The 24,635-nt window shown below is 45.1% G+C and overlaps 2 protein-coding genes across 2 annotated transcripts; both read left to right on the top strand.

Moving 5' to 3' along the window:
- Window positions 1-669: 669 nt before the first annotated feature.
- On the top strand, window positions 670-4,304 carry CHCHD1 (coiled-coil-helix-coiled-coil-helix domain containing 1). The gene is made up of 3 exons (XM_025894760.2): window positions 670-1,060; window positions 1,539-1,657; window positions 2,316-4,304. Exons 1-3 carry the CDS (start codon window positions 670-672, stop codon window positions 2,424-2,426), a joined length of 621 nt encoding a protein of 206 aa, XP_025750545.1. The 3' UTR covers window positions 2,427-4,304.
- A 993-nt stretch (window positions 4,305-5,297) lies between these two features.
- On the top strand, window positions 5,298-23,733 carry LOC103758091 (neurotrypsin). Its single transcript, XM_018069023.3, has 16 exons — window positions 5,298-5,669; window positions 6,955-7,145; window positions 9,206-9,251; window positions 10,647-10,883; window positions 12,209-12,332; window positions 13,054-13,229; window positions 13,733-13,880; window positions 14,721-14,899; window positions 15,311-15,452; window positions 15,967-16,169; window positions 17,142-17,283; window positions 17,535-17,740; window positions 18,299-18,377; window positions 18,625-18,747; window positions 19,275-19,555; window positions 21,039-23,733. The coding sequence occupies exons 2-16, from the start codon at window positions 7,074-7,076 to the stop codon at window positions 21,347-21,349; spliced, it is 2,469 nt and encodes an 822-aa protein (XP_017924512.1). The 5' UTR covers window positions 5,298-5,669; window positions 6,955-7,073; the 3' UTR covers window positions 21,350-23,733.
- Window positions 23,734-24,635: the final 902 nt, after the last annotated feature.

The following is a 24,635-nucleotide window of genomic DNA, read 5'->3' as shown; positions in this document are numbered from 1 at the left end:
GCCTGCCTTTTTCAGCTGAGGATGTAAGCGCTCCAGAACCCACCAGATGAGTTGAGGACTTCCAGAACTACTCTAGGGAAGAAACTTTTGGGAACAAGGGGATTTTCCACCACCAGCTAGGAGGCTGTGGGAACGATGCCACCAATTTGGAAGCAGCAGTTTCAGTGTCTTCTTGGAAGAAACAGCAGGAGCAATACAGATCCAGCTGTAATGTAATGGAGACAGATGAGGGGCTGAGAGTTAAGTGGTGCGAGTTTGAAGCATCAAGAAAAGTTTCCATAGTTGCAAAAGGATTTGAGAAGAGATGACTGAGAAGGGGCTTCATCACAGCATGTAAGTATCTAAGGGGGAAGGGTGCCAAGAGGATGGACCAGGCTCTTCTTGGTGTTGCCAAGCAATAGGACAAGAGGCCATGGGTAGAAACTGATGCACAGGAAGTTCCACTTCAGTATGAGGAAGAACTTTACTGTGTGGGTAACCTTGCACTGGAACAGATTGTCCACAGAGGTTGTGGAGTCTCCCTCAACCATCTGGACGCAGTCCTGTGCCATGTGCTCTAGGACAGCCCTGCTTGAGCAGCGAGGTTGGATCAGATGACCCACTGTGGTCCTTTTCAACCTCACACATTCTGTGATGCCTTGAGTTCCATTTGAATTATTTGAAACAATCATGATTTCTTCTGCTCTCGTCGAAGAGCAGAGCGTGTTTGCTCCTTCCTTGGTTAGGTTTGCCACAGAAAAAAGTTTTGGGGTGCATACTGCTGCAGCTGTTACTGAGTGGTTCCGCCTAACGCGGAAACTGTGGGGAAGTTACTTAATTGTCGTGGAATACCAGGACGGGGGTGGTAAATGGAGGTTGCACCGGGAAGGGGCGGGTTTCCCTTGCGGTGGGAGGGCAGGGCCCGCCCCTCAGGGCGGCCGCGCAGGCGCCGCGGGCCGTGCGGGTCATGGCGGGGCCCGCGTACCCCGCCTGGGTCACCCGCTGGGTGAGCGGCCAGTGGCGCCAGAGCAAGCGGCCCCCGGCCATCCGCCCGCCCCGCCCGCTGGCGCTCGCCGACAAGGTGGGAACGCAGGGAGGGCAGGGGGGAGGCGTGAGTCCGGGGAGAGGTGCGGGGGAAGGCGGGCCCGGCCCGCGGGGAGGGTCGTGCTGCTGACACCCGCTGTTCTGCGGGGCTGCGAGGCGGAGAGGCTGGTTTGGGCCGTGGAATTAGTTCACAGGCTCAGTGGAAAGGATGGTTTCCTCACACTGCAACCCAAAGTCTGCTTCTTGTGCTGTTCTGTATGTGAGCCACGCACATAAAACACTTGTTGCAGCATAGCCCGTACCTTAAGAATTCAGTCAGGTGTTGGATGGTTGCAGCGGGGCTAATCTTCGTGCTGGCGTCAACTCTGCCCAAACCAAAGCTGAGATCTTTAGTGCTGCATTTTCTCACCTGCCTCGACTCCATATTTAACTTCTCTGGAGATTTATGCACTGTGGAGGTTGTTAGAATAAAACCCCAAAGACCTGAGTCTTCTGGTTGTGTCCTTCCCTTCTAGAGGCGACGTGCATTACGGAGATGTCCGTAATGATGGCCTGCTGGAAACAGAACGACTTCAACGACGCCGCTTGTGCCGAGGAGATCCGGGTGTTCTATGACTGTGTGGCAAAAGCAGAAGTAATTAAAGTCTCTTTTATCTTCCTGAAGGCTAGTAGTAGGGAAGGTGGAAGCCCCCAGTCATTTTTTGTGTGCCAGCAGTAATAATGTTCTCTGAACAATTTGTTTGGTGGTGTAACTCATTTGAGCAATGAAGCTGGTGAAGGATCTGGAGCACAAGTCCTGTGAGGAGAGGTTGAGGGAGCTGAGGTTGCATGCAACATGTGGATTATATTGTAGCTGGGGAGATGTGCAGTTTAGGCAAGTTTCTACAACTGCTGATTCATGCAGTCAGGAAATAGCTGATCCAATACCTGCGTTATCTAGACAGTGGGGGAGAGTGGTGAGTTAGGATTCCCAAATTCCAGTGTCATAAGTCTATAAATAGTTTTGTGATTGCAGGAGTGAGGATGGAGACAAGTTGGTAGAGAAATAACCAATGTTTTCAGTAATCCTCATAACAAACAGTTTTCAGGATATGTGAGGTCGTTATGGCAATTCTCAATTCTCTGAAAATTAGGAGCTCTTTTAGGCTGTTTCTGACTTTGAAGGCTAGACATCTTGAAAAGTAAATTTCATATTGCTTGGAAATTAGATGTTTCTAATTATATAATATTATATATTAATATAATAATACTATATGATAAGCTAAGGGTTGGGGGGTTTTTTTGTCTTTCAGAAACAGCGCAGGAATCAAAACGAGGACGCTCTGTCATCCAGGGGAAACTTACCTTCAAGCAAAGTGAACAAGCTCCTGAGGAGGTTTCCTCAGATCAGACATTATACATAATGTGCTTTACTAAGGGGACTGTGGATGAGCAATTAAAGTTGGAGTCTTTGGCAAAAAAGAGAAAAGTCAACTTGAGTGAGTGTTTGATGTCAGGTGGTACCTGTCAGCACTACTCTGTCGGTCTTGACCCATCTTTTGATTCCAGAGTATCAGCTGATTTTGTTCATGAGATTCCTGGGTCTTGCAGTGTTAGGATTTCTGCAGTATGTTGTTCAGCTAGCCAGAACTAGCCTACTCGGGTCCTCACTGTTAAATAAAACCTTTTAGAAATGCATTTAAATGCATTTCCTAACAGTTTGGGGGTGACTTTTCCTAACATATAAGCTTCCTACCTAGCTTTGGAGCTGCTGTCGAGAAGTGCTCAGGTTCAAACACTAAGCCAGCTGAAAATTGGTAGTAATCTCATGGCTTGTACTTCTGCAGGAGTGGATACACAATTTGGTTCCTAATTCCTGCTGCTGTACAAAAAGGCTATAGAATGTGCAAAAAATCCCCACCAAAGTACCTTGTTAATACACAATACATTGGTAAGTATCAGATATAACTTTAACGTAGAAGCTTATGATTTAGGCACTCTGATTTGCAGGTGGCACAGGTGTGGTGCCACACCAGTTTAATTATTTTGTCTGGACTATAATAAAATAATGCAAGACTGGTGTTTGACTTGGGCAACTCATAATCTACAACAAAATGTTTCACTGTTTTTTGGTAAAAAAAAACAAAAGAGGGAGAGAAAGTTCAAGCATGAACTGGTAACTGAAATCATGTAATGAATTATTAGTTTCTGTGTGGGGTTTTTTTTCCACTACAGTACCACAAAACTTCAGGACCAGTACCTAATTGCTGAGAAAAATGCAATGTCTTGGAAAACTACTGTTATAACCATTTATATCAGTAATTCTTTCAGGCATGTAGAAAAAGCAGAGGAAGAAGGAAGTCAGGCATACACAGACTGTGAGCTACCCACAGGTGACTGGAGAGTTGTTGGAGTTGGAGCCGACTTCTCTGGAGCCCCAGGCTGATGATACCTGTTTTATCCCATAAATTTTGGTCAGGTGAATGTTTCCAGTTATTGAAGAAATTTCCATTTAACTATAACTTACAGTGCCTCATGATTGGAGGGTACATGAACAGGGTAGCTTGTTCTGTTGTTGCTATTATGGCATAATTGGGCCTTTCAGAGAACTTGGGGTCAGTAAGAACATACTGTCCACATCTGAGTTTGGAAAACACTTTGGTTCTGTGACATTCTGCATTTTCAGTCCAAAAGACACTGAAAGGAAATGCTACTTCCTGGTACTTTGTTTCTGCTGTCTGCGATGAACTGTCTTATATAAGAGGCTGTAACAGAGAAGCCAATACCTTTTTATAGTTTTACTTCTGAAATTCTGCACAGCTCCCACTAATCTGAACAGCTATTTTTGGATCATACGGCTTCACAGTGAGCTTCACAAATTCAGTGAAGGGTTTGGGTTTCTGTCTGACCTTTTACATGTCTATTGTAATCTTGAAATTACTATGCTAAGGTTTTCCAGTCCTCATTTATTTAGAGGAAGAAAGAAGGAAACAGAATGCTTTTCAGGTGCACCCAGGTTTTACAGTGCTTCCTTTAAAAGTACTGTAGCAATTCTTTTGCCTCAGGATCCCTCGCTGTAACCAAAACCCCTCCAGTTACTGATTGTCCTTGGCAATTTTGTATCTCACTGTTAAACTTACAGTCGGTGTTTAAATGCATTCTGTGACATGCTCATATTGGAGATCACTCCACTAATAGTTCATGTGCGTAACTGTAGGGAATGACACTGTTCTTTCTGAGCTCCATGATGCTGTTGCTGGGGAATAAAACTGGGTTCTGGTGCTGAGCCCACTGGTTAAGAACATTGCTGCAGAGACCTGTATGTGATTGCGTGGTGGGGAAAGAATTAAACAAAAGCTGACTAGCTGTTCTACCCTCCTAAGTCGGATTTACGGGATTTAAGCAAATCTGCTGGAATTCCTTGATCTTATTCCTGTTCCTTACAGCTTGAGTATTATACCAGCTTTGGTACGATTGCTGTTAACTACCTCTCTTTTTAGGCTTTCACTGAAGATCTCTGTGGAGGAAGCATTAGTATTTCAGCTGGTCTTGATGAATAGTAGTCCTGCCAGTTCAGGAGAAATGGGTTGAATTCCAGAGAACCAAGAACATTTTAGAAGATGATACTTCTTGTTCCAAAATTCAATACAGAATAATCTGGAAAAATCAAAACAGAAAGACTCTGTAGGGAATCACAGGCTTATTTTAATAGAACTGTGCTTGTATCAGGGTGAGAAGGTGATTAGTGTTAAATAGTGGACTTAGATATTTACAACTACTTCAAATTTACCCATACAAGGAAGTTGAGTATCTGTTTTACCTTATCTGTAGATACATTACCGATCTAAACTGACGTAGTTATATTGGTATAATTTCCTTCTTTTTCTTCCTCTGCCTTGGAGAGGGCCATGTAGCCATGAGAAGCTTTTGAGAATCCTGAGATCCACCTCTCTCAAGAAAATGTCATTATATGTGCCAGAAAACCAGGGGAGTCTTGGCAAGAAGGAAGTAGTTCCAAAAGAAGACCCCCCACAGGGGAGACAACTGCAAACCCCACTATATCTGTCCACAGTTCATCATTCTTCCAAAAACTGAATACAGACTTAGACTTCTATTGCTTTCGGTGCACTGGCCTGTGTTTCCTTTAAAATTACTTTATCTAGGAAATTACTTTATCTAGGAAAACCTTGCTTTTTGAGAGGGAAGCAAATTCGAAGCTACTGTGAGAGAAATCCAGTGCAGGCTTTTGCTAGAGATTTTGAGCCTGTGTGTCAGGGCTAAACAGTGAGTGTCTTATGGGAGGGAGTTCTGAAGGAGCATCAATAACTTCTACTGCTGATGAAGGAGCAAATTGCTCTGAATGCTAGTAGATTTTCTGTTTGTGTCTCCAGTATATCCTTTCCTTGTGTTTTCACTGGAGTAAGTGGTTTTAAATTCCAACACAGTCCTGTATTTTTATTTGTTCCTTTTTTACCAGTGCTGCCTGAGAGTTACAGCGTGATGTTGCATCTAAGCTATTTCCATCCTCTGTTGCCCTGATCGTCTGCCTCCCTCACTACAGGATATAGGAGATTTGCTCCTAATTAACTGAGTGTAATTCTTGGCCAAATGCACTCCAGAAAGAGCTCCTTCCTACCACTCAGCAACTCCTATAAAAGGTCCAGCAGGTAGTGAAATTTCCTTGCCTTTGATGACTGACTGAGGATGAGGCAACACAAAACTGTCAAGTGAAGTGAGTAATGGGCAATAAGTGAAGGAAGAAAAAAGGCTTTTTGTCAAGCCAATGGATTTTTAGCAGCCCATTCCTTGTTTTTATGCGGAAGATTTTGGAAGTGCTACTTAGCAGACTTGGCCAGAAGTGAGCTCAGTTCTTAAGGTGACCTTCATGTTTCATGCTAGAGAATACCAGGAGTTAATCCTTCCAAAATCAGAATATAAGTATAGGAAATGCCCATTAGACTGAGCTGAGAAGAAGCACAGGGAACGTTTAAAAAAAATCTGAGATTGAACAGCTTCAAATGGGCCAATTCCCTTCTTAGATTTAATAGTGTTAAAAACTTTTAGCCTCCGACCCTAATTCAGATGAAAGAGCAGTAAGCTGAAAACACTACCCCCCCCATGGGATTGTTCATGGTAATACAATAATGATCAGCCCTCTGGAAAGCATCCTAGCCAATTGAGGGAAAATAAAGCCCAAGGTCAAGGAGAAGCTTGATGGAAAAGATCTCTGGAGGCAATACCCATGGGGGCAAGATGCAGGCTGAAAATTGGGAATGCACCTTGGAGAAGGCTGTGCCACCTGTGGGTTTTCCATGGGGAGATCTGGAAGCTGCTTAACGTAAAGTTTTCTGGGTCCCATTTACCTGGCTTCAAGTATGAGGAGAGCTGACCTCGGGAAGCTGCAAGCAGGTAATCGAGGAGGCAGCGGTGGGGGGATAAAGTCCAGATTCCTTCCAAGAAGTCTAATCTCTGGCAAGTGTGCGCGCACACGCCGTTTCCTTCCCCAGTTGTTGCCGGGGGCTTTGCGGTAGGACACGGCCCCGGCTCCTCGCCGTGCTGCAGCCTCTGTGCCGCGGGGAGAGGAGGAAGAGGCAGCTGCGGGAAGGAGGCACTGCAGGAGAGGAGCGGGCGGCGGCCCGGGCGCTGGGGAGGCGGAGGCTGGCGCTGGGAGAAGCGCGTACCTGGAGCACGGGGGAGGCTGGGCAGAGGAGGGGACAGCGGGGAGCGGAGCGGGCTGAGGGTGCGCCCCGCCGCCTGCGCTCCCTCCTCCCGCTTTCAGATGCGCTAGGTAAATTCTGGGGCGTGCTGTCCTCCCTTATTTCTCTCCCATCTTTTTCCCCTTCCTGAAGAGAAGACTCAAGGAGAAGAGATGGGGAAAGGAAAGGGAAAGTGAAATTCTAAGATGCTGCTGGGAACTTTGATCCCTTCCCTTATATCACTTTCCCTGCGTAGAAATGGAAAAGGCATCCTGCTGCCCCCGGTGCGGAGGGGCTAGCGTGGGAAAGCAGAGCCCGGCAGCTGAACGAGAATGTGATGCTTGAGGAACCTTCTGCCCACTTTTTACAGGAGGGATGGAGATCTCCAAAATACTCGGGCTCCTGGTGGAGCTCTCGAGTCTGCTATCCTGTCTCAGATGTGTGGAGGTAAGAAGTGGTTATTTTTCTATCTACTTGTAAGAAGTCACATGTCTCTTTTAATATCCTCACTGTAAGTGGATCTTGTTATTACTGGAATATGTTTTCTGGAGCATCTAGGCAGCTGTGGTCTCTGGGAAGGGCTGGGGGTTTGGGGATGGATTTGTTTCACTGAGCAAATGAAATTCAGAAAAAGAAACAAAGCAGGAGAGCAGGATGCACAAGGGCTTGCAGATGCTTTGGCTTGGGTTTCCTATGTTTCTCAGGCTCTGCAGTGACCCTGGCAGGAGAGATCCTTTGTTTCTGTTCTTTGCTGATTGCCCCTCTTGCTGTTGTGGACAGATGATTTATAGCCACACGACCTGGGGCAATGCCTGCAGCACAGACTGTTTGCACTTAATTTTGTTGGTAGTGATGGTCAGAGTTGGGATGTTTTGGAAGCTGCTACAGGAACTGGCAGCAACTAATATTTCACTAGAAGAGAAATATATTACTTGGACTGCAGTGCTTTTGTTTATGGTCCAGCTCCAAAAAGAGTGGGTTCAGACTCTCATATATACCCTGTTATTAGTCTGACCCATCCCTCTATCACCTGCAGGTTTACTTGTGTGTGCAGGTGTACATTGAAAACTAGGAGCTGAGGGACCTGCTTTGTGGCTCAGTCACCCCTTTGGTGCAATCACTAAAGTGCAGCTTAGCTCACTTTCCTCTCTCTGCAAAGAACTTTGAGATCCTCAGAGAAGTCCTTCAGTATTGTTGGTTCACAAACCATTATGTGGCCTTGCAGCAGTCTGATACATGCAGGTAGATGGATTTTTGGCTGAAAAGCATTTTTCATTTAAGTGCTGATTTATCTGTGCATCCCCTTGTGCATAAGCACCTGAGACCTGATCTGCTGTTTCTGAACCATGTCAGGAATTCATCCTCCAAATGCAGTATCACATTCTGACTGCTGGAGGGTGATGCTGGAGCTTGGCCATGGTTGTCAACATCTGCTGGACGATATTCATAAACTTGATTTGAAAATGTCATCTAACATGAGTAGGTGTTGTTCGTGTCAGGTTTCTGTGGGAATTACCTCTGCTTATTCCAGAAGTGGATTTGGTTTCATTCCAAATTTGAGAGAGGCAAAATTACTGCATTTTGAAGAAAACCACAATTGTTACCAATAGCTAGTATTCTTTAGCTGCACACTTCTGCTCTGTGAATTACAAGTCTTTGTTCATATAAAAGTATTAGAAATGTTCATTAAAAATACTTAGAAACTAATTAAACTACAAGGAGCTAGCAGAAACACGTACAGTTTCTTCTTTTCACTCTGGGTCTGTGAAGATCTTGCATTTGCTTGCACACTTTGTAGTGGTGTTGAGTTGAGATCCCTATCTCTCAGCCGAAAGTGAAGTTATAACCACAAAAAACACTGCCAATAAGAGGAAATGTAGTTTTGAGTCCAGACAGGATGCTAGAATTTTGAGGACTTTGTTTCATATTTTTTACTTTTAGGTATTTAACCCTATTTGGATAATACCATAAGCCATATCATATTTTCAAGTATTAAAAACAAAATCCTCAAAAAGCCTCGTTGGATTTTCTTCTTTAAATGTTTCCGGCTTCGTACATAGATGTTTATTACCATTTTAACAGGTATCCTGGGGGCATCATCCTATCATGTAGATATATCTCTGTTACTGTGGCCATAGATGACTTATCCTGTAAATGGAGAGAGAATAAGTGGTTATTCGTTATTTTTCTTACTGATAATAATGATTTTCTTCTAGCTTTCCTTTCCATAGGCATCTCAGACTTCCAAGTCTACTGGAAAAAAAACAAGCAGAGCCCTGTAAGGTAGTGCTAGAGTAAATCTCTGCAGGCCAGTAATTATTCATTTTGCTGTTAGTGGACAGAGCTATGATTAGATTTGAAGGGGAGCAATGGAGAAAGCAAGGAAGAGACCGGTTACTAGGGTGTGTTTGCCTAAAGCTGCAAAAAGCTGAGCTGCTTTTAGGACATGCTCGTGTTTATTTCATCGGATAATCATCTCTCTGCTTTTGCTCTGCTTCTTTTCCCAGGCTTTCCTGGGATCCCAGCCCAACCAAAACCATTTGCAGAGTGCAGGTAAGAACAAGAAGTTATTAATTCAGTCATTGGGCAGATTCTTTCCTGCAGTGGTGATCTGAGACCATAGGCATGATGAACCACTGCTACTTGGCCTTCTTCCTTTTTTTCCATCACTTCTTCAGTCTTTTCTGTTGCCTCAATGTCTGTTTATCTCTTTCACCAACATGGCCAGACCACTTTTGTGTCTTCGTGTCTAATGCTCTTGCAGTTCCCTGCTCCTCCCACATATTCTTTTCTTTTCATCTGTTTCTCTGAAGGCCTTGGTCTTTTTTGCATATTCACCTTTCCTCTGCTCTAATACCTACTGAATTCTCATACACCCCCCTCTGAGGGTCCCAGCTGACGCCAAGCATATGGTGTGTTTTCCAGACACCTACCTGCTACTGCTTCTCATTTTGTACCTTGCATTTAACCTTCAGCTGTCGCTTCCCCCCTCTTCTTATTGTGCTTGGCAGTGGCTAGGAGGCAAATGACATGATGCAAAGTTTCTTTCTACCCTTACTCTTTGCCCCATGTGTCCTTACTGCAGAAGGGTTTTCTGAAAGTGTTATCTTCTTTTTGTTTATTCAGTGAATAGAGCTGTAACTGTTGTCCCTTTCTCAGTCTACTCTTCCCTTGTTATGGGCTGTAAAAAGTCCACCCTCACGCAGAACCTGGGTCTGTTTTCCCTCTTTTAATTTCAGGGTAATGAATGGAGAGATTTCTTCTTTTGTTAAAGAGCATATTAAATTAATTATTTGGTATTTTTACATTAGATATTTCACATGGCCACTGGAACATTGGCACCTACGCTTTCTCCCCAGAATAAGTTCTCTTTCCCTTCCTATACATTGGCCAAGTTCAGATAAGCCAGTTTGTGATACTGATGTGTGCAGGGAACATATATAAAATGAAATACAATGGCATTTCCCACCGCCCTGCTTTATAGAATGAAATTATAGCTAATTTTAAACTCTTCTCATTTTCACTCAATTTGGACAGGCAATTAATGTTCTAAAGAGCCTAGGATCAAATTTGAGAGTATCTTATTCAGGTAAGTGGGGAAGGAAGTGGTGGAGTGTACCACGCTCAAGTGGTGCTCCGAAATGAGTACATGTATTGGATGTACAGTAATGGGAACCAGTTCAAATTGTCCATGTTTGGGCCCAGATTTAACACTTTTCAAAGGTCTGTCTGAGTAGTTCTTTACTTCAGATCAAATTGTGGTTTAGATAGTGAGTATTATAAACATTCTTTGAGCAGTTGCCTTGAGGAGTGATAGAACTGAAATCAAGCAATGAATGGGGACTGCAGACACAGGAGGTGTTTCAGATAACCAGCTGGTACCCCCCCCCACTGAACTTCAGTGTGTGGTGCCTTAGGTGATGCTAACAGCTCCCTTCCTGTGTGCAGCATCCAGCGGCTGTGCTGTCGGACCCCTGGGCTATTACAATGGCTCGCTGGCGGTCACTGAGGCCGGGGCAGAGTGCCTCAACTGGGCAGAGTTCCCTGATTATGTCCAGCAGTACCCAGACCGTGGCCTGGGGGACCACAACCACTGCAGGAACCCAGATGGGGGAACGACACCCTGGTGCTTCTACCGGCTCTCGTCAGGGGCCATCGGCTGGTCCAACTGTGACTGTAACCAAGGTAAGGGCTGTGAGTCTCTGCCAGTGGCCAGGCAGCACTGCTCAGGGGCTCAGCCAGAAATGTGTGCTGCACAGACTTGCAAGTGGCAGGTGGAACACCCTGTGAAAGAAGCACAGTACAGTAACTGTTCCGAATTGTTGAAATAATTAGTACTAGAGGCCAGCCCGTGTGGGAGAAGAACGTCTGTATATAGTGGGGGGTGGATTTAAGCTGCTGTAGCTGTAATTCCTTGTATGGATGTTTTATTCTCATACAAGGAGACTTTTTTTTTTCCCTGCTAACTTATGCCGCTTTGAAAACAGTTTAAGTTATGTGGAAAACAACCCACTCCTGCTCCTTAAGTATCCGTATCAGAGCATTCCTCATGTAAGTGTAGCAGTTCAAATATAACAAGAAAAAATCTGTGGGTAGGTTTGTAAATCTTCTATAGCAAGGTAGGTCATAGGCTTGTGTTAAACTTCCTCAGTGCTGACACAAGGACTGCTGCTTACTTTGAGGCAAGCAAGAGAGCTGAGCTCTTTTAATGCACTGGCTGCCATGCAGCATTCTTGAAAATGTCCTCATGTTTTCTGACCTTCCTTGCCTTTCCTACATTTTGCAGAACAGTTGAAGCCCCAGTTTAATAAATGAATTGACAAAGTCTTTTCCCTTGCCAGTGGATGTGGTTTTAAAGATGGCTTCGTTAAAGGGAAGGATTCAAGTGTAGTGGTGCTGTGTGCCTGCACTGAGGTACTACAGACAGAAGGTGTGTCCTTCTCCAAGTATGTAACTGAGCAAGGAGATGTGCTGTCTAAACAGTGGCAGATATTTGTGGTGAAGGCATTTACACTGGCACTTGCTTTTCTTAGAGAAATTAAAGAGGATTCAGGTGCTGTTACTGAACATCTTGCTCTAGCAACCGTGACTCATACAGGTGAAGTGGTTGACAGAAATAGATCAGTGGAGTGTCAGAAGTAATTAGAGAGCCTGTCATTTCCATACACTTTTTCAAGGTAGCATGTAAAATCACCTCCATTTTGCAGAAGGAGAATCCAGGAGCTGTGGCAGAAGCCAAGTTTCCTTCTGATATTACCATGGCTTTGAAAAGAACCATAGCACCAGCATAGCACCAGCCATGCTCCTGAACAGCCACTGCTGGAACTGGGAGGCTGCCACATCCCACACTCGTTCATACAAGTCACTTTAGTGCCTGCACAAGCAAAACAAAGATGAGAGAAGCCAAGTGCAGTTCAGCACAACTACATGCAAGTCCAAGACTTGCTGGTCTGAAACTTCCATCAGCAGATAGCAGCTGGGTTTTTCATTTTTTTTATCTCTTTTGGAAGGTGCTGTGCGGTTGGCTGAAGATAGTAGTGTGGAGCTGTACTTCAGTGGACTCTGGGGTACCATCTGTGCTGACCACTGGACTGACTGGGATGCCAGTGTTGTCTGCAGGCAACTAGGTCTCAGGTGGGAACCTCAGTCTGGTTGCAAGAGTTACATGCTTGTGTGGCTTTTGAAAGAAAATCATCTGTGGTTACAGTCCTTGCGGCACAGTGTGTTGGCTGGGGGAAAGGAGTTTGTTTTGTGGTCCAGTTTTCCACTTTACAGGGTCCTTTCCTACTGTTTTCTTTCTGTGGCTATGCCCAACCCAATCAACATTTGCAAGAATTTTTTAAAACAATATTTTGTGCTTCATACTCCAGACTGTGATGAGTAAGCTGTGAGATTGCATCCCCTTTTTACTATCACCAGCTGCACTTACAGTAGCGATCTAATAGAAATTTTAAGAGTATGAACCCTCTTTGGGTATCTGCGATTTGGACGTTCAAATTTCCAAAAAGCAAGGAGATAAGGTCCACAGAGAAGGAAGAAGGTCAATCAGATATTTGGATGTTTGAGTCTATTGATGGGTTTGTTCATTGCTCTCAAATGAGGGTGCCATTTCTGTCTACACCAACTCCTCTGCAGTAAGTAGGCACACAAAAGGGTTAGGTGGTGGGAAGTGTTTTGTTCTTGCTTGTGCTTTCCCATTAGACTGTAAGTGACCACTCCTTTATGCCCTTCCAATCAACTGGGCACACTGGGAAATGAGATGTCACAACTAGACTGGAGAGTCACAACACTGAGGGAAGTTGTAAGTCAAGCTGTGCTACAGCATTTCATTGCTCTGTTGCATTCTCTGTACCAGTGAGATCGGCACAGCTGGGAAGAAAAGTCATCCTGGGCCATGGCCTGTTCCCTTGCACCTACAGTCAGCAAACTGCCATGGGGATGAGAAAGCTCTGCTGCAGTGTGGCTATCAGGAAGCTGTGTCAGGAGCTTGTAAACAGGGGAGTGCCACGGTAACTTGTGTTCCTCCAGAAGGTAAATATCCAGGGGAGGTTTGCTCCCTGCTTCTTCCATCAGTGTTGCTGATAACATGTAAAATCTAAGGTCATGAAGCTATGGAGAGAAAATAATTGGAAAATGTTCTTCTTTTACTTGCTATGTAGGTGGTTTTCTTCTTTCCACTGGAAAATTATCTATCCCTTCCCAATCCCAAATACTCAGAATGCGTATATGTCTACAGTCACTGAGAGATGACTGTTGTGTATGACCACATCCCCTTTTTATCAAGCCAGGTTTTTGTCTGCAGGCAGCAAACTCCCAGTCACCACAGCAGCCTGTTAGAGCCATCCCTGGAGCAGCAGTACCCCATACTGTGGACTGCAGTCACGGGAGCTTATGGGGGTCTAGGGAGGCGGGTGTGGTAAGAGAGCATCCCAAGAGCTCCTGTGGCCAGTGAGTGGTTCTACACCCTGAACTGCTGGATTTGTGTTGTCTCTGTCTTGTTCTGTTGTGCTCTCTTTCCCTTTCTTGAAGCACAGGTGTAGGTGCCCCACTGCGTATTGTTGGGGGGAAGGAGAGCTTTGAAGGGCGAGTGGAGGTTTACCACGATGGCAAGTGGGGCACCATCTGTGACGACCAGTGGGACGACCGGGATGCTGAAGTAGTCTGTAGACAGCTGGGACTCAGGTAATTTCCCTGCTGCATGTCATGGAGTAGCAATAGAATTAAGCAGAATGAAGAACATGAGAGCGTGTCCGTTCATTGTATGACCAACCCTTTCTATTGGAGATACAGAGAAACTCTGGGAAAGATAATTCTGGACTGATCATCCTATAAAGGGATTTTATACTTCATTCCGGTCAGTTTTATGGATTTATACTGTGAAAAAAAAAGTTGGTGCATCCCTGTCTAAGGATTGTTTGTGTTGACCCCTGTTCATTATTTTGGCAGACATATCCTAATGCAAACCTTGTTGGCCTCAGTGATAACTTGTCATGGTGATTTCCATATGTGGACTGCAGTTGCTTACTTGGTTGAGTTTAAACACCTTCAGTTTCACTGACTACCCTTTATCCTCTTCAGATGGGAAAGTAGGAGAGAGCACCTCATTCTTCTGCGTGCTGTTCCATGCTTGGGAGCTGTTTTATCCTTAGCATTCTTGAAAATCGCATTGGTACAGGATTATTTAAAATAGATGATTCAGGTTTGAGACCCCTCAAACTTTGGGAGTTTCACCTGTTACTGAGATTGTAAATGAGACTAATATTACATCATTTTCCTCAGAACTCTCCATGTGTCTGAACCGTTCATGTTGCAGGCACATTTTTGTTATTTGTTGGAAGGGCTTGTTACAAACTTTCCAATAACATATTTCTGTTAACAGATGGCAACTCCACTGTGTCAGGAACACGGGTGGTCTATGGGAGGACAGTGACCTAGCACAGGAGAGTCCCTGTGCAAGGCAGAATCTGAGGGCACAAGGCTGTGACCTTCCTTAGTGAGCATATGTGTTTGTAATGTTTGCAGTGGGACCCCAAAAGCCTTGTCATGGGCTCACTATGGGCAGGGATCTGGCCCAATCCTGCTGGATGAAGTGCAGTGCTCAGGCAATGAACTCTCACTTGACCAGTGCAAGAAGAGTGACTGGGGACAGCAAAACTGTGACCACATTGAAGATGCTGGGGTCTCCTGTGACCCTTTCACAGGTACAGATCTACAGCTCTGCCAGTCAGATGTGGTTGGTCGTACCCCCATATTGCGGGGCTGGCTCAGCAGGTAACCCTCTCATTCAGGGTTCTGCAGAGCTTCTATGTATGGCTCCCACAAGGGCTGCCAGATGGGGAGGCAGAGAGCAGCAGCAAATGGGAATGGACCAGAGGCAGACTTTGGGGCGTTCCCATTATTTTGTTCGATTGGTATGGAAAAGCTGAGGTGAATCCTTCCCTGACAGATGGGCATGTTCATGAACAATGAACATTTGTTTTTTTGAGTACCCAAAGATACCTGTGTCTTTGGTTTCTTTTGGTCATGAGCTGCACAGAGACTTAGCAATGGTGCACAGGCTGTTTCTTTTCCCCTCTGCAGAGTGCTGACCTTTCCTTCTCTCCCCCTTGCAGAGGGCACTGTCAGGCTGGCTGGTGGCCGCAGCCCCAGCGAAGGCAGGGTAGAAGTTTATTACAATGGAGACTGGGGCACAGTTTGTGATGATGGCTGGACAGACCTTGGTGCCCAGGTGGTCTGCAGGCAGCTGGGCTTCAGGTAGGACAGAGAGCGTGTGTAGTGTCTGTGCTTCCTAATTTCAAGGTTTAGATTCCATCACCCTTCACTGGGATAGGCTGGACCTTAATCCTTCAATGCTGTCTTTACTAGAAGGTTTATTACCATTATACAGCTTTCTGCATTTCAATTCCAGGTAACTGGTTCCTATAAAAAGAAGTAGAATTATTTAAATATTGATATTTTTGATGCCTTCTCTGCTAGTCCCTCCCCAAATTGATGTACCTGCTGTCATGTCTGCAAAGCAGCCTCTGCTGGCCCTCTGTACTATGACTGTGCCTTTGATCAGACATTAGAAAATGGACTGGAATGAAGCTGATGAGAGGTGAAGGTGCTTGGTTGCCATTTTGTGTGTTGCTGAGGGGTTCAGGTCAGGAGGCTCCAATATCATAGTTAAGCTCTGCAGGGGAGTTTCTGTTTGGGTCTGAGCTTGGGTCCCTCTGTGGCATTTAGAGTTTTAATGAATTTTGTGTTGTGTTCTGTTTCCTTCCTCTAGTGGTCCTGCTGCCCTGGCCTCTGAAGGGGACTATGCTGCTGGCCAAGGCTTTATCTTACTGGATGACGTGGCATGTGTGGGGACAGAGCTGTCCCTCCTGGACTGTCCCCACAGCAACTGGGGACAGCATGACTGCTCACATGCTGAAGATCTGGGAGTCCGCTGTTCCCCAGAAAGCAACACGGTCATGGATGGCAGCCTGGGTAACTCACCTTGCTCTTGCCCTGGATGGTGGGAAAGTGTCTGTTCCCTTGGAGGCTCTGGCAGATGTGGGAGTTTTCCCTGCGCTGTTTCAACGAGGGGTCTGCTTTCTGAGGAGGAATGAGCCCTGGCTGTCTTGGGGCAGGGCCATAGAGCTGTGGTTCCACCAGATCTACAGCCAGACCAGCAGATAAATGGAAACTGGAGAGAGTTGTGTTGGCAGCCTATGAAACAATCCTGAGGGGCTGAGGGACAGTGGATGCCTTTGTATGCAGGGACCCCTTCTTCAAGGGACTCCTTTAACTAGACCCTTTAGGAAACTGGTGTAGTTACAGTAGTGTCACACCTTGTCAAGACAAGAGGACTTTGGATGCAAGAGGCTGTGTTGTGAAAATTTGCACGTCCTTGTGTGGATGGCACACTTTTAATTCAAATTATGAGGGTATTTCAAGTTAGCATAATGTCCTCATTTATATAATGCCCGATACTCTCCCTTTTCTTTACTATGGGAGACTTTCCAGTTTGTCAGACATTTGTTATTGAAATAGTTGACATCCAATATTTTTGTTTTTCCTGAGTGTAGAACTCTTCTCTTGCTTAGAGTACTGTAATAGTTTTATAATTTAATAGATTTCTTTCCCAGGCATGTTTAAGCTTGTCTACTCTTGGCTCAGGAGTTAATAACTTTCCTTCTGTTCTTGTTCTCCTCTTTACTCAGCTTTCAGAATATGATCCACTGATGATTTCCAGTATGTATTAAATAAATTATTATGTATGTAGTCTTCTGATTCAACACAGAGGTAAAATGTCTTCATATAGACATACTTCTTTATTCCTTTTCTTTTTTTTTTCTAATCTTTTTGTTTTAAGCTTACTGATGTCTGGGATTCATCTTTTTCTGTAGAACCCAAGTTTTGGACACCTGACACTTCTGGTGGTTTTGCTTGCAGCAACCCATGTGTTTTTTCCTTCAGGGCCTCCCATACGGCTGGTGGATGGAGAAAGCACGAAGGAGGGACGAGTTGAGGTGTTACTGAATGGGCAGTGGGGCAGTGTCTGTGATGATGACTGGACAGACAGAGATGCCACAGTGGTTTGCAGGCAACTGGGGTTCAGGTAAGAGCTGTGGTACATGCATCCTACAGATAGAAACAGCTCTCAGGGGGAGCACTTCTTTCTGGACTTGTTTCTCAGGGCTTAGTTTCTTAGTTTTGGCATATGCATGAGGGAGTAGGGTCCTGTTCTCACTGTACTACTGTCTGTGTGTGCAGTGACACATAAGTATTATTCCTCTTAAAGTGTGCTGGTGCCTCAGGTTCACTTGCCTCCTGCTTACTGCAGATTAACCACCCTCTCTCTAATTGCAGTGGTACCGCAAAAGCCAGAGCAATGGCTTATTTTGGTGAAGGCCATGGGCCCATCCATCTGGACAACATAGAATGCAGTGGCACGGAGCACACCCTGGGGCAGTGTGCCAGGTCTGACACCACGATTCACAGCTGCTGGCACAGTGAGGATGCTGGTGTGATCTGTGACTACGTGGAAGAGAAGGTCCAAGATATCAGAAGAACAGGTGACATGCCCATTTCTTCTATGCAAGAACCTGGTGCTCCAGTTGTAGGATCTCTGCATGTTTTTATGATTTTTCCCTGTCATTCTTGTCTCTGGCTGAAACTGCACCTACAAAATAAGCATATCCTGTCCTGCATCTCCTACTTTTTCCTTGTTTTCATTGTCTCTTCTTAGGAGCACAGGGTGCTCCAGACTAGTCTGAGGAGCTCCACCCATGTCAGGCCTTTGAGCCTGCAGAACTTCCCCACAGCAAAGTACCCTTCCTTAGAACCCTGCAACCATGAGCAAGCTTTGATATTTAGAGGACTGATGATATATGTGTAGGTCTAGGTCCCATTCTTGGCATAAGACCATAGAGACTGCAGGTAAGCACCTCCACTGAAACTGCAGAAATCTATGAGACCAAATCTTCAATGAATTCCACATGCACAACACAGTGCAGTCGATTACCTTGAGGATTAATGCCCTCGGGGAAGGTGAATGGTATTTGGCTCTGTGACAGCAATGCTGATACTTAAGCTGAAGGTCCCTACAGAACTGCTCTAACTTCGCTGTGCAGGTCCAGAGTCTGGTGTGTGTGGGATGCGCCTTCTCCACCGTCGCAAGAAAAGGATCATAGGTGGAAACAAGTCTCCCAGGTACTACCCTGTAATTGTTGGGAGAGCCAGACTGATTCTGGCTTTCTATTGGGCTCTGGAAATTGCCTGGCAAATGTTGAGTACATTGATGCATTTTCACTGGTGATTTTTGAACTTGATTTGAACCAGTGGGCTTATCTAGGGAAGAATGCACACCAGCTGAGCCCAGATGGGGCAGAGTGGATGGGAAGAAAGGAAAACGGCTCCCATGTGTGTGACATCTGTTATTTCTCTGTTTCTCCTTCAGAGGTGGTTGGCCATGGCAGGCCTCACTTCGGCTGAAGGGTTTTCGTCGAGATACTCGTCTGCTGTGTGGGGCAACAGTGATCAGCAGCTGCTGGGTGGTGACTGCAGCCCACTGCTTCAAAAGGTGTGTTTGGGAGTGGGGAGCCCCGAGGGATACTCAGTGATGAACAAGATAACCTCATATGAGTTTATCCTCCCAGCCCAGTGGAACCACATGAGCAGAGTTTATAAACCAAGACCTTCAGGTTATGATCTGTGTGATCTTGGAGTACTTGTGGGGATGACTCAACATTGACTTTCTTTATCCTTCACTGCTTACACCTGGCCTTTTAGCTCTGAGGCTTTTCAGCTTAAAAGGAACCAGCATTTTGCCATTCTTAAGTGCTTTAAAAGAACTGTGAACAGATCAGTTCACAAGCCTGTTGTAACTATTATAGCCATCTTAACAGGAAAAAAGTCCTGTGCATGATAGATGGTGACTGGGGACACCCATTGACTGCAACAGCTGGCACCATCAGATCTGCTAAAGAGGTCCCACGGTCCTGCAGCTGGCACTGATTTATCAGCGTGGTGTGAGGAGATGGTTCAGTCTCATAGCAACTGAGACTTGTTTCCCTCTTAGTAGGAGATCCTGAGTCTCTTTTTCTCCAGGTTCGGTGTTGATGTGCGGCGCTACCTGCTGCGGGTGGGCGATTACCACACGGGCGTGAAGGATGAGTTTGAGAGGGAGCTGCCCGTGGAGCGGATTGTCCTGCACAGGAACTACTGGGCTGGCAGCAATGACAATGACATAGCCCTGGTCCGGGTGAGGGGCAGAGAAGGGCACTGTCTGTCCTTCAATCGCCATGTTCTGCCCGTCTGCCTGCCCGACAGGAAAGAGAGGTCTGACATCAACAGGCAAGCCTGTATCATCTCCGGCTGGGGAGACACAGGTGAGTGGTGGTGCTTTGAGGGGCAAGAAAGGTGGAGGAGTCTGGGTTCAGAAGCCATTAATTTATATCAGCTCAAGGCTGTGTTCTCACTGCTTCCATTGTCTGTGCCAGTGTGTGGTGTTTAGGAGTGGGGAGGTGAGGTGGTTTTTGTGCCATTGTGTCATCTTCTGATTTTGAGGCTTTTCAAGTCTGCTCATGGTGGAAGCTTTGGTTTCCATAACATCGCTCTGAAGCAGAGACCAATGCTGCTGTCTGGCCACAGTCCTCTCTTTCTTCCCATTTCTGCACATGTTTTTGTCTACAGCAGACCCCTTAAGGAGCCTGTGCAGAGCTGCTATACCAAGCCTGTGGGAAGCCCTCATGTTTCCCTGATCTCCTGCCTTCTTCATGATACTGTAGTAGTGAAGTGGGGCTTGGAAGTGAGGTGGAAGGAATCTCTCAAACTCAACCTCCCTCAATATTGCTGCAGGGACAGATGAGCTCTGAGGCTGGTTTCTGCACTGGATTCAAACCAGCTTGTACCTGTCCACTGAGCACATTGCTATGAAGCTTCCTAGGTTAAAGAGAGCTGGGACGCCTTTCTGGGGCTGCTATGACTGGAGCAAAGCCATATGTTTATCAAGACTTGCTGTCAAAAGCCCCAGGAGCTTGTCTGTTGACTTGGGACTTGCCCATCCTTACCAGCTTTTTCTCTAGCTATTACCCCAACTGTTTAACTGCAAGTACACATTTGCCTTTGGAGTCAGTTGTGCCAGTTGCACATGTCACTTCAGGATGTCTGGCGAGGATCAAGGAGCAACTTAGCCATGTAACTAACTTAAGCTGTGCTAGGGCTTAGTGGCTAGAATCCCTCCCACGCACAACACCCAGCTTTCCAAGAGAGGAGCAGTTACCTACTACCTTGTGAACTTACATAAACCTTGAGCACAGAAAGGTCATACTCTAATATAGCACATGAGCCTCATGTTCTGAACAACCTTGGGGTAATAGAGAGATTTGATCAAATAGAGACAAATCTGGCCAAAGATGAAGTGAGCTCCTTTTGAATAATATTTCAATGCCTCTGAAACATCTTCTAAAACTTCTCTGAGGATTGAGCATTTAACAGTTATTACTGCATTTATTCACTTGAGAAAACACTGTCCTTGTTTTACTGAGGAGGAAGTGGAGGTTCTGAGAGGTGAAATAAATTGAATAAGGTTCAAGTTACTTGTTGGCAGAACCAGGAGTAAGACTCATCCTTTGATCTAACCTTTTTCTCCAAACCTCTTCCCCATATCTTTGATCTTACAGCTCTTTTTTTGTGGTCTGGCTTGGCATCACTGTTTTCTGCAGTTCTGGTGGTTCAGAGATGCTGAGCTCAGCGTATTTCTGTGCTGCAGACTTGACATGAAGTGTACAGGTTTTTGTCGGGAGCACTGTTGCTCCAGGTCGCTGCTGTAGTCTGCACATGAATCAGTCTGGCTGGTCTGTTCTGTTCCAGGGAAGTCCTATTCAAGAACGCTGCTGCAGGGGGTGGTGCCTCTTCTCCCACGGGAAGACTGCGAGGTCCGCTACGGGCAGAAGTTCACTAACCGCATGATTTGTGCCGGGAACCTCTCTGAAGATAAACGAGTGGACAGCTGTCAAGGGGACAGTGGAGGGCCACTCATGTGTCAGAGGTCAAATGGGCGCTGGATCATCTTGGGCATCACTTCCTGGGGGTATGGCTGTGGTCGGAAGGATTCACCCGGTGTGTACACAAAGGTCAGCAAATTTGTACCCTGGATCAAGAGAGTGACCAAGCTAAAATGAAAATGACTGGGCTCTAGGAACTTCAGCCTATGGTCCTTTTGCCCTGCAGCAGCAGAAGGCTGTGGCTTCTGGTCGTGACTGATGGAGATTTATTTTGTCATTGGACACTGGCAAAGGACTTTGATGTAGAACTGGAAGAAAACCAGTTATGACTGATGCTTTAAAGTCTTTGATTTCACTTTAGTCTGTAATCTGTAAGCAGAGAAAGCAGGTGCACACTGGTAACAATGATAAGTATATGTTGCCCTAAGTATCTGAGTCCTGTAATGCAGTGACACTTGTTCCTTTGCCCTGGCACACAGAAATAGTAGAAGCAGAGAGATACCTGCCACTGAAAATCTATTCCTGTTTGTATGTTTGGACAGTTGAAAAATGCTGCAAGGAGAGGTGAGATGTTTGGAAGATGGCACCGGGTGCTGGCATAGTGGAAATCTTCAGATATTTTTTCATAACAGCTCTCTTCAATTCCAGGAATCAGAAGATTTGAGCTGAGCTGGGGTTTTTTTTCTTCCCTGTTATGTCTCTAGGGGGAACCTTTTCTCTTCTGAATAGTACGTCTGCTTCCATATGATCCCTTTCAAGTGTCTGCCCTTGCTAAGAGATGCTTGTCCTTTCTGCTGTAATCCTCTGTCACACATTTCTAGCTGCCAGATGCTATGGTTTTTTTTGCTGCTTTCTCACTATAGTGGTTCTTTGTGTGTGTTTGTTTTCTTCCTTCCTTAAAGTAGCATCTCCTAGTTGTTGGTGTGGGAGTAAATCTTCATTTTTAAGAGACAGTAGGTTTCTTGCCCTTATGATTACTGTGAAGAACTTAAAAATACGACCTCAAGTGGCTGAATAGACATGTTATTTTTCTTTAAATCCAAATGTAATGTTAATCTCAAACATTCAGGTGTTGAATCATGATTTAACAGCACTGTGGGGACTTCCTCTTGGTAGCTTAATCACCACAGTTAGTAGCTGCCCTTTACTTGTGCTGTTAGTCTTTAATATCTCTGTGTTCACAGTTCTCCCATGAAACGTGGAATTACTCCTGGGGTATAGATACACCTCAAGCAAATTACTCACTCCTTGTGAAAAACAGTAAGTGTGCTGCAAAGCAGCTTCCTGCTTTCCTGAAGTGTGTCCTATTCTCGAAACCTCTGGGCTATTCGTTCTTTTTTTCTCTTCTTTGCACTATTTCTCTTTTCGTTCCTCTCATTGGGAGTAAATTGGCTTAACTCAAGGGTATGCAAGCACTGTCATCAAGCTGTAGTTCTCAGCCTGAACAGAAATAATGCTGAGAAAAAGCAGGGATTATTGAATACTTCAATTTCTTCCTTCCATCTCATCCAAACAAATGAACAGAGTTCCCTCTTATGCCTTAAGCAGTTTTTAAAGTTAATTTATTATTCTTGAGTAGGTAAAAAAATATAAAACTAGACAGAAGGGCTAAGTGCATTAACAGCTGTGCAGTGCACAGTGTCTTTTCACTGTGTATAGATAAGCCAGAGAGAAGACAGGTCTGCTCAGGAGCAGAAAGCTTTGATGTGTAACAAAGGACCTGAACGTGGAGTAATAATACGAGATGGGACACGTGGAACTTGTGCCAGATGTGCATGTTTTGGGTTTGCTCATGCACTGCAGGGTAGGCAATCACTGGGTCTGGCACTGACCTGCTGCCTGGAAGGTCTGCACTCAAGGCACAGAGGTGTTCAGTATCTAGGCATTACAAAGGCAAGAACAGAGGGCAGAGCACAGCCTGTGGATTAGCCTTGTCATGTTACAGGGCATGTGGTGACAGAGTTCTAGAAATCACCTTGGATTCAATAAGTAGTGATTGCCTAAAGCTTTAATTTGTCTTCTGTAAAATAGCTGAGCTGGCTGATTTTTGTGTAAGAATGCTAAACTAAACAGTTCCATTTACCCTCTCCAGGGGTTATAGAAAAGTTGGGTTACCAGTATTGGAATGGACTGTTTAAAGATCCTGCTTGGAAACTTTATTTTAACAAAGAATTGTAGAAATCTTTAAAACATGCAATGTCAGAACCCCTGCAAACTGGCCTTGGAGACAAACCTGATCTGTTTGTGCCTCTTCTCGAGGTCCAGAGTGTCTTCAGTGCAGCTTGTGCTGGTAACCCTGTCTGAAGTGCCAGGCTTGATCCCTTGGCAGTGCTGTGCCTGGCTCCATGCTGGCTGTGTTGTCCTATGGCTGCTGGCAGAGAGTCTCTGAGATGCAAGCTGCAGACTGCTCCTTATCTCCCAGGAATTAAAATGGCAGGAGGACTGAAGGCAATTATGTCACAGCCCTCTGGTCTTGTAGGGGATTAAATGCCAAGTTCCACACTGGCAGCAACAGTACCTGTCTGGGAAATGTAGAGGGATTTGGCTTTTACCTTCTGCCTCCCCTGAGCCAGCATGGGCTCAGCAGCTGAAATGGAGTTTCTGTGCCTTGCGTGCTGTCACATTTCTAGTTTAACTTGGTTTGATCTTTTAGTTTATACCCATAACCCCAACAGGCATCGAAACACCAAAAGGACTGAAACTGTGAGGTTATTTCCCTAAGACTACTTAGCAGATGGCCATTCAGGAGTTACAATAAATTACCATGTAACACAAGTGAGACACAGGCCTTGCATTGTCTTGTGAAATTCCCATGTTCTAGTTCAAAATATTTCTTTCTCCCAGATCTTATCACCGTGAAATCTTTGAGAATCCTTGTAATTAACATACCCTGAGTCCTGCATGAGCTGAGGAGAGAAGAAAGTATCCAATCTCCTTCCACTGCTTTTACACCCTACTGGTGCTGTAGATGAGCCTGCCAATACTCTCTTCCATTGTCCTGTTTCAGAGCACCACTAGTGCTCTTTGCTGTTTAATCTAGGACTGTGGTCCGAACTAAACTGTGCCATGCCACTGAGGCTTACTGGATCTGCCTGGCTGGATGAGCAGCACTCAGCCACCATAGGACTGTATTTTGTAATATTAGCAAGCAGCAGATATTCCAAAAGGTAGTACGTGTGAGTTTGTACTGAACAAGTTTTAACAACCTTTCCTTTTGGAGAATTTTGTTCTTGACCCATTTAAATTAATTGCTTGCATTACTATTATTATTATTATTATTATTATTAAAAATTGAAGTACAAGTACTTGGTCCCGTAGGTGTTGTTAAAACACTATGCACTATCCTTTTGTAAGTCCTTTTTTTTCTAAGTATAAGAGTTTATATCCCTAACTTTTAAAAAACTATTTAATGTAACCAGCCTTCATCTTCCATATAAATGTTTAAATTTTTAATTTTGTGTTT

The sequence above is a fragment of the Manacus vitellinus genome, unplaced genomic scaffold (genome assembly GCF_001715985.3).
Source record: "Manacus vitellinus isolate BGI_N305 unplaced genomic scaffold, ASM171598v3 scaffold_15_pilon, whole genome shotgun sequence".
Classification (NCBI taxonomy): domain Eukaryota; kingdom Metazoa; phylum Chordata; class Aves; order Passeriformes; family Pipridae; genus Manacus; species Manacus vitellinus.
Note: the sequence above shows the minus strand (reverse complement) of the source record. Positions and strands in the feature narration are given on the sequence as shown.

What these genes read in the sequence shown, in the direction of transcription:
- LOC103758091 (XM_018069023.3), top strand. Translation starts at nt 7,074, where the DNA reads ATGGAGATCTCCAAAATACTCGGGCTCCTGGTGGAGCTCTCGAGTCTG. An exon ending in TGCAGGCAGCTGGGCTTCAG is followed by an intron (nt 15,453 to 15,966) that starts GTAGGACAGAGA and finishes TCCTTCCTCTAG; the next exon opens with TGGTCCTGCTGCCCTGGCCT. An exon ending in GGTGGAAACAAGTCTCCCAG is followed by an intron (nt 18,378 to 18,624) that starts GTACTACCCTGT and finishes TTTCTCCTTCAG; the next exon opens with AGGTGGTTGGCCATGGCAGG.
- CHCHD1 (XM_025894760.2), top strand. Translation starts at nt 670, where the DNA reads ATGATTTCTTCTGCTCTCGTCGAAGAGCAGAGCGTGTTTGCTCCTTCC. An exon ending in CGCTGGCGCTCGCCGACAAG is followed by an intron (nt 1,061 to 1,538) that starts GTGGGAACGCAG and finishes CTTCCCTTCTAG; the next exon opens with AGGCGACGTGCATTACGGAG. An exon ending in ACTGTGTGGCAAAAGCAGAA is followed by an intron (nt 1,658 to 2,315) that starts GTAATTAAAGTC and finishes TTTGTCTTTCAG; the next exon opens with AAACAGCGCAGGAATCAAAA.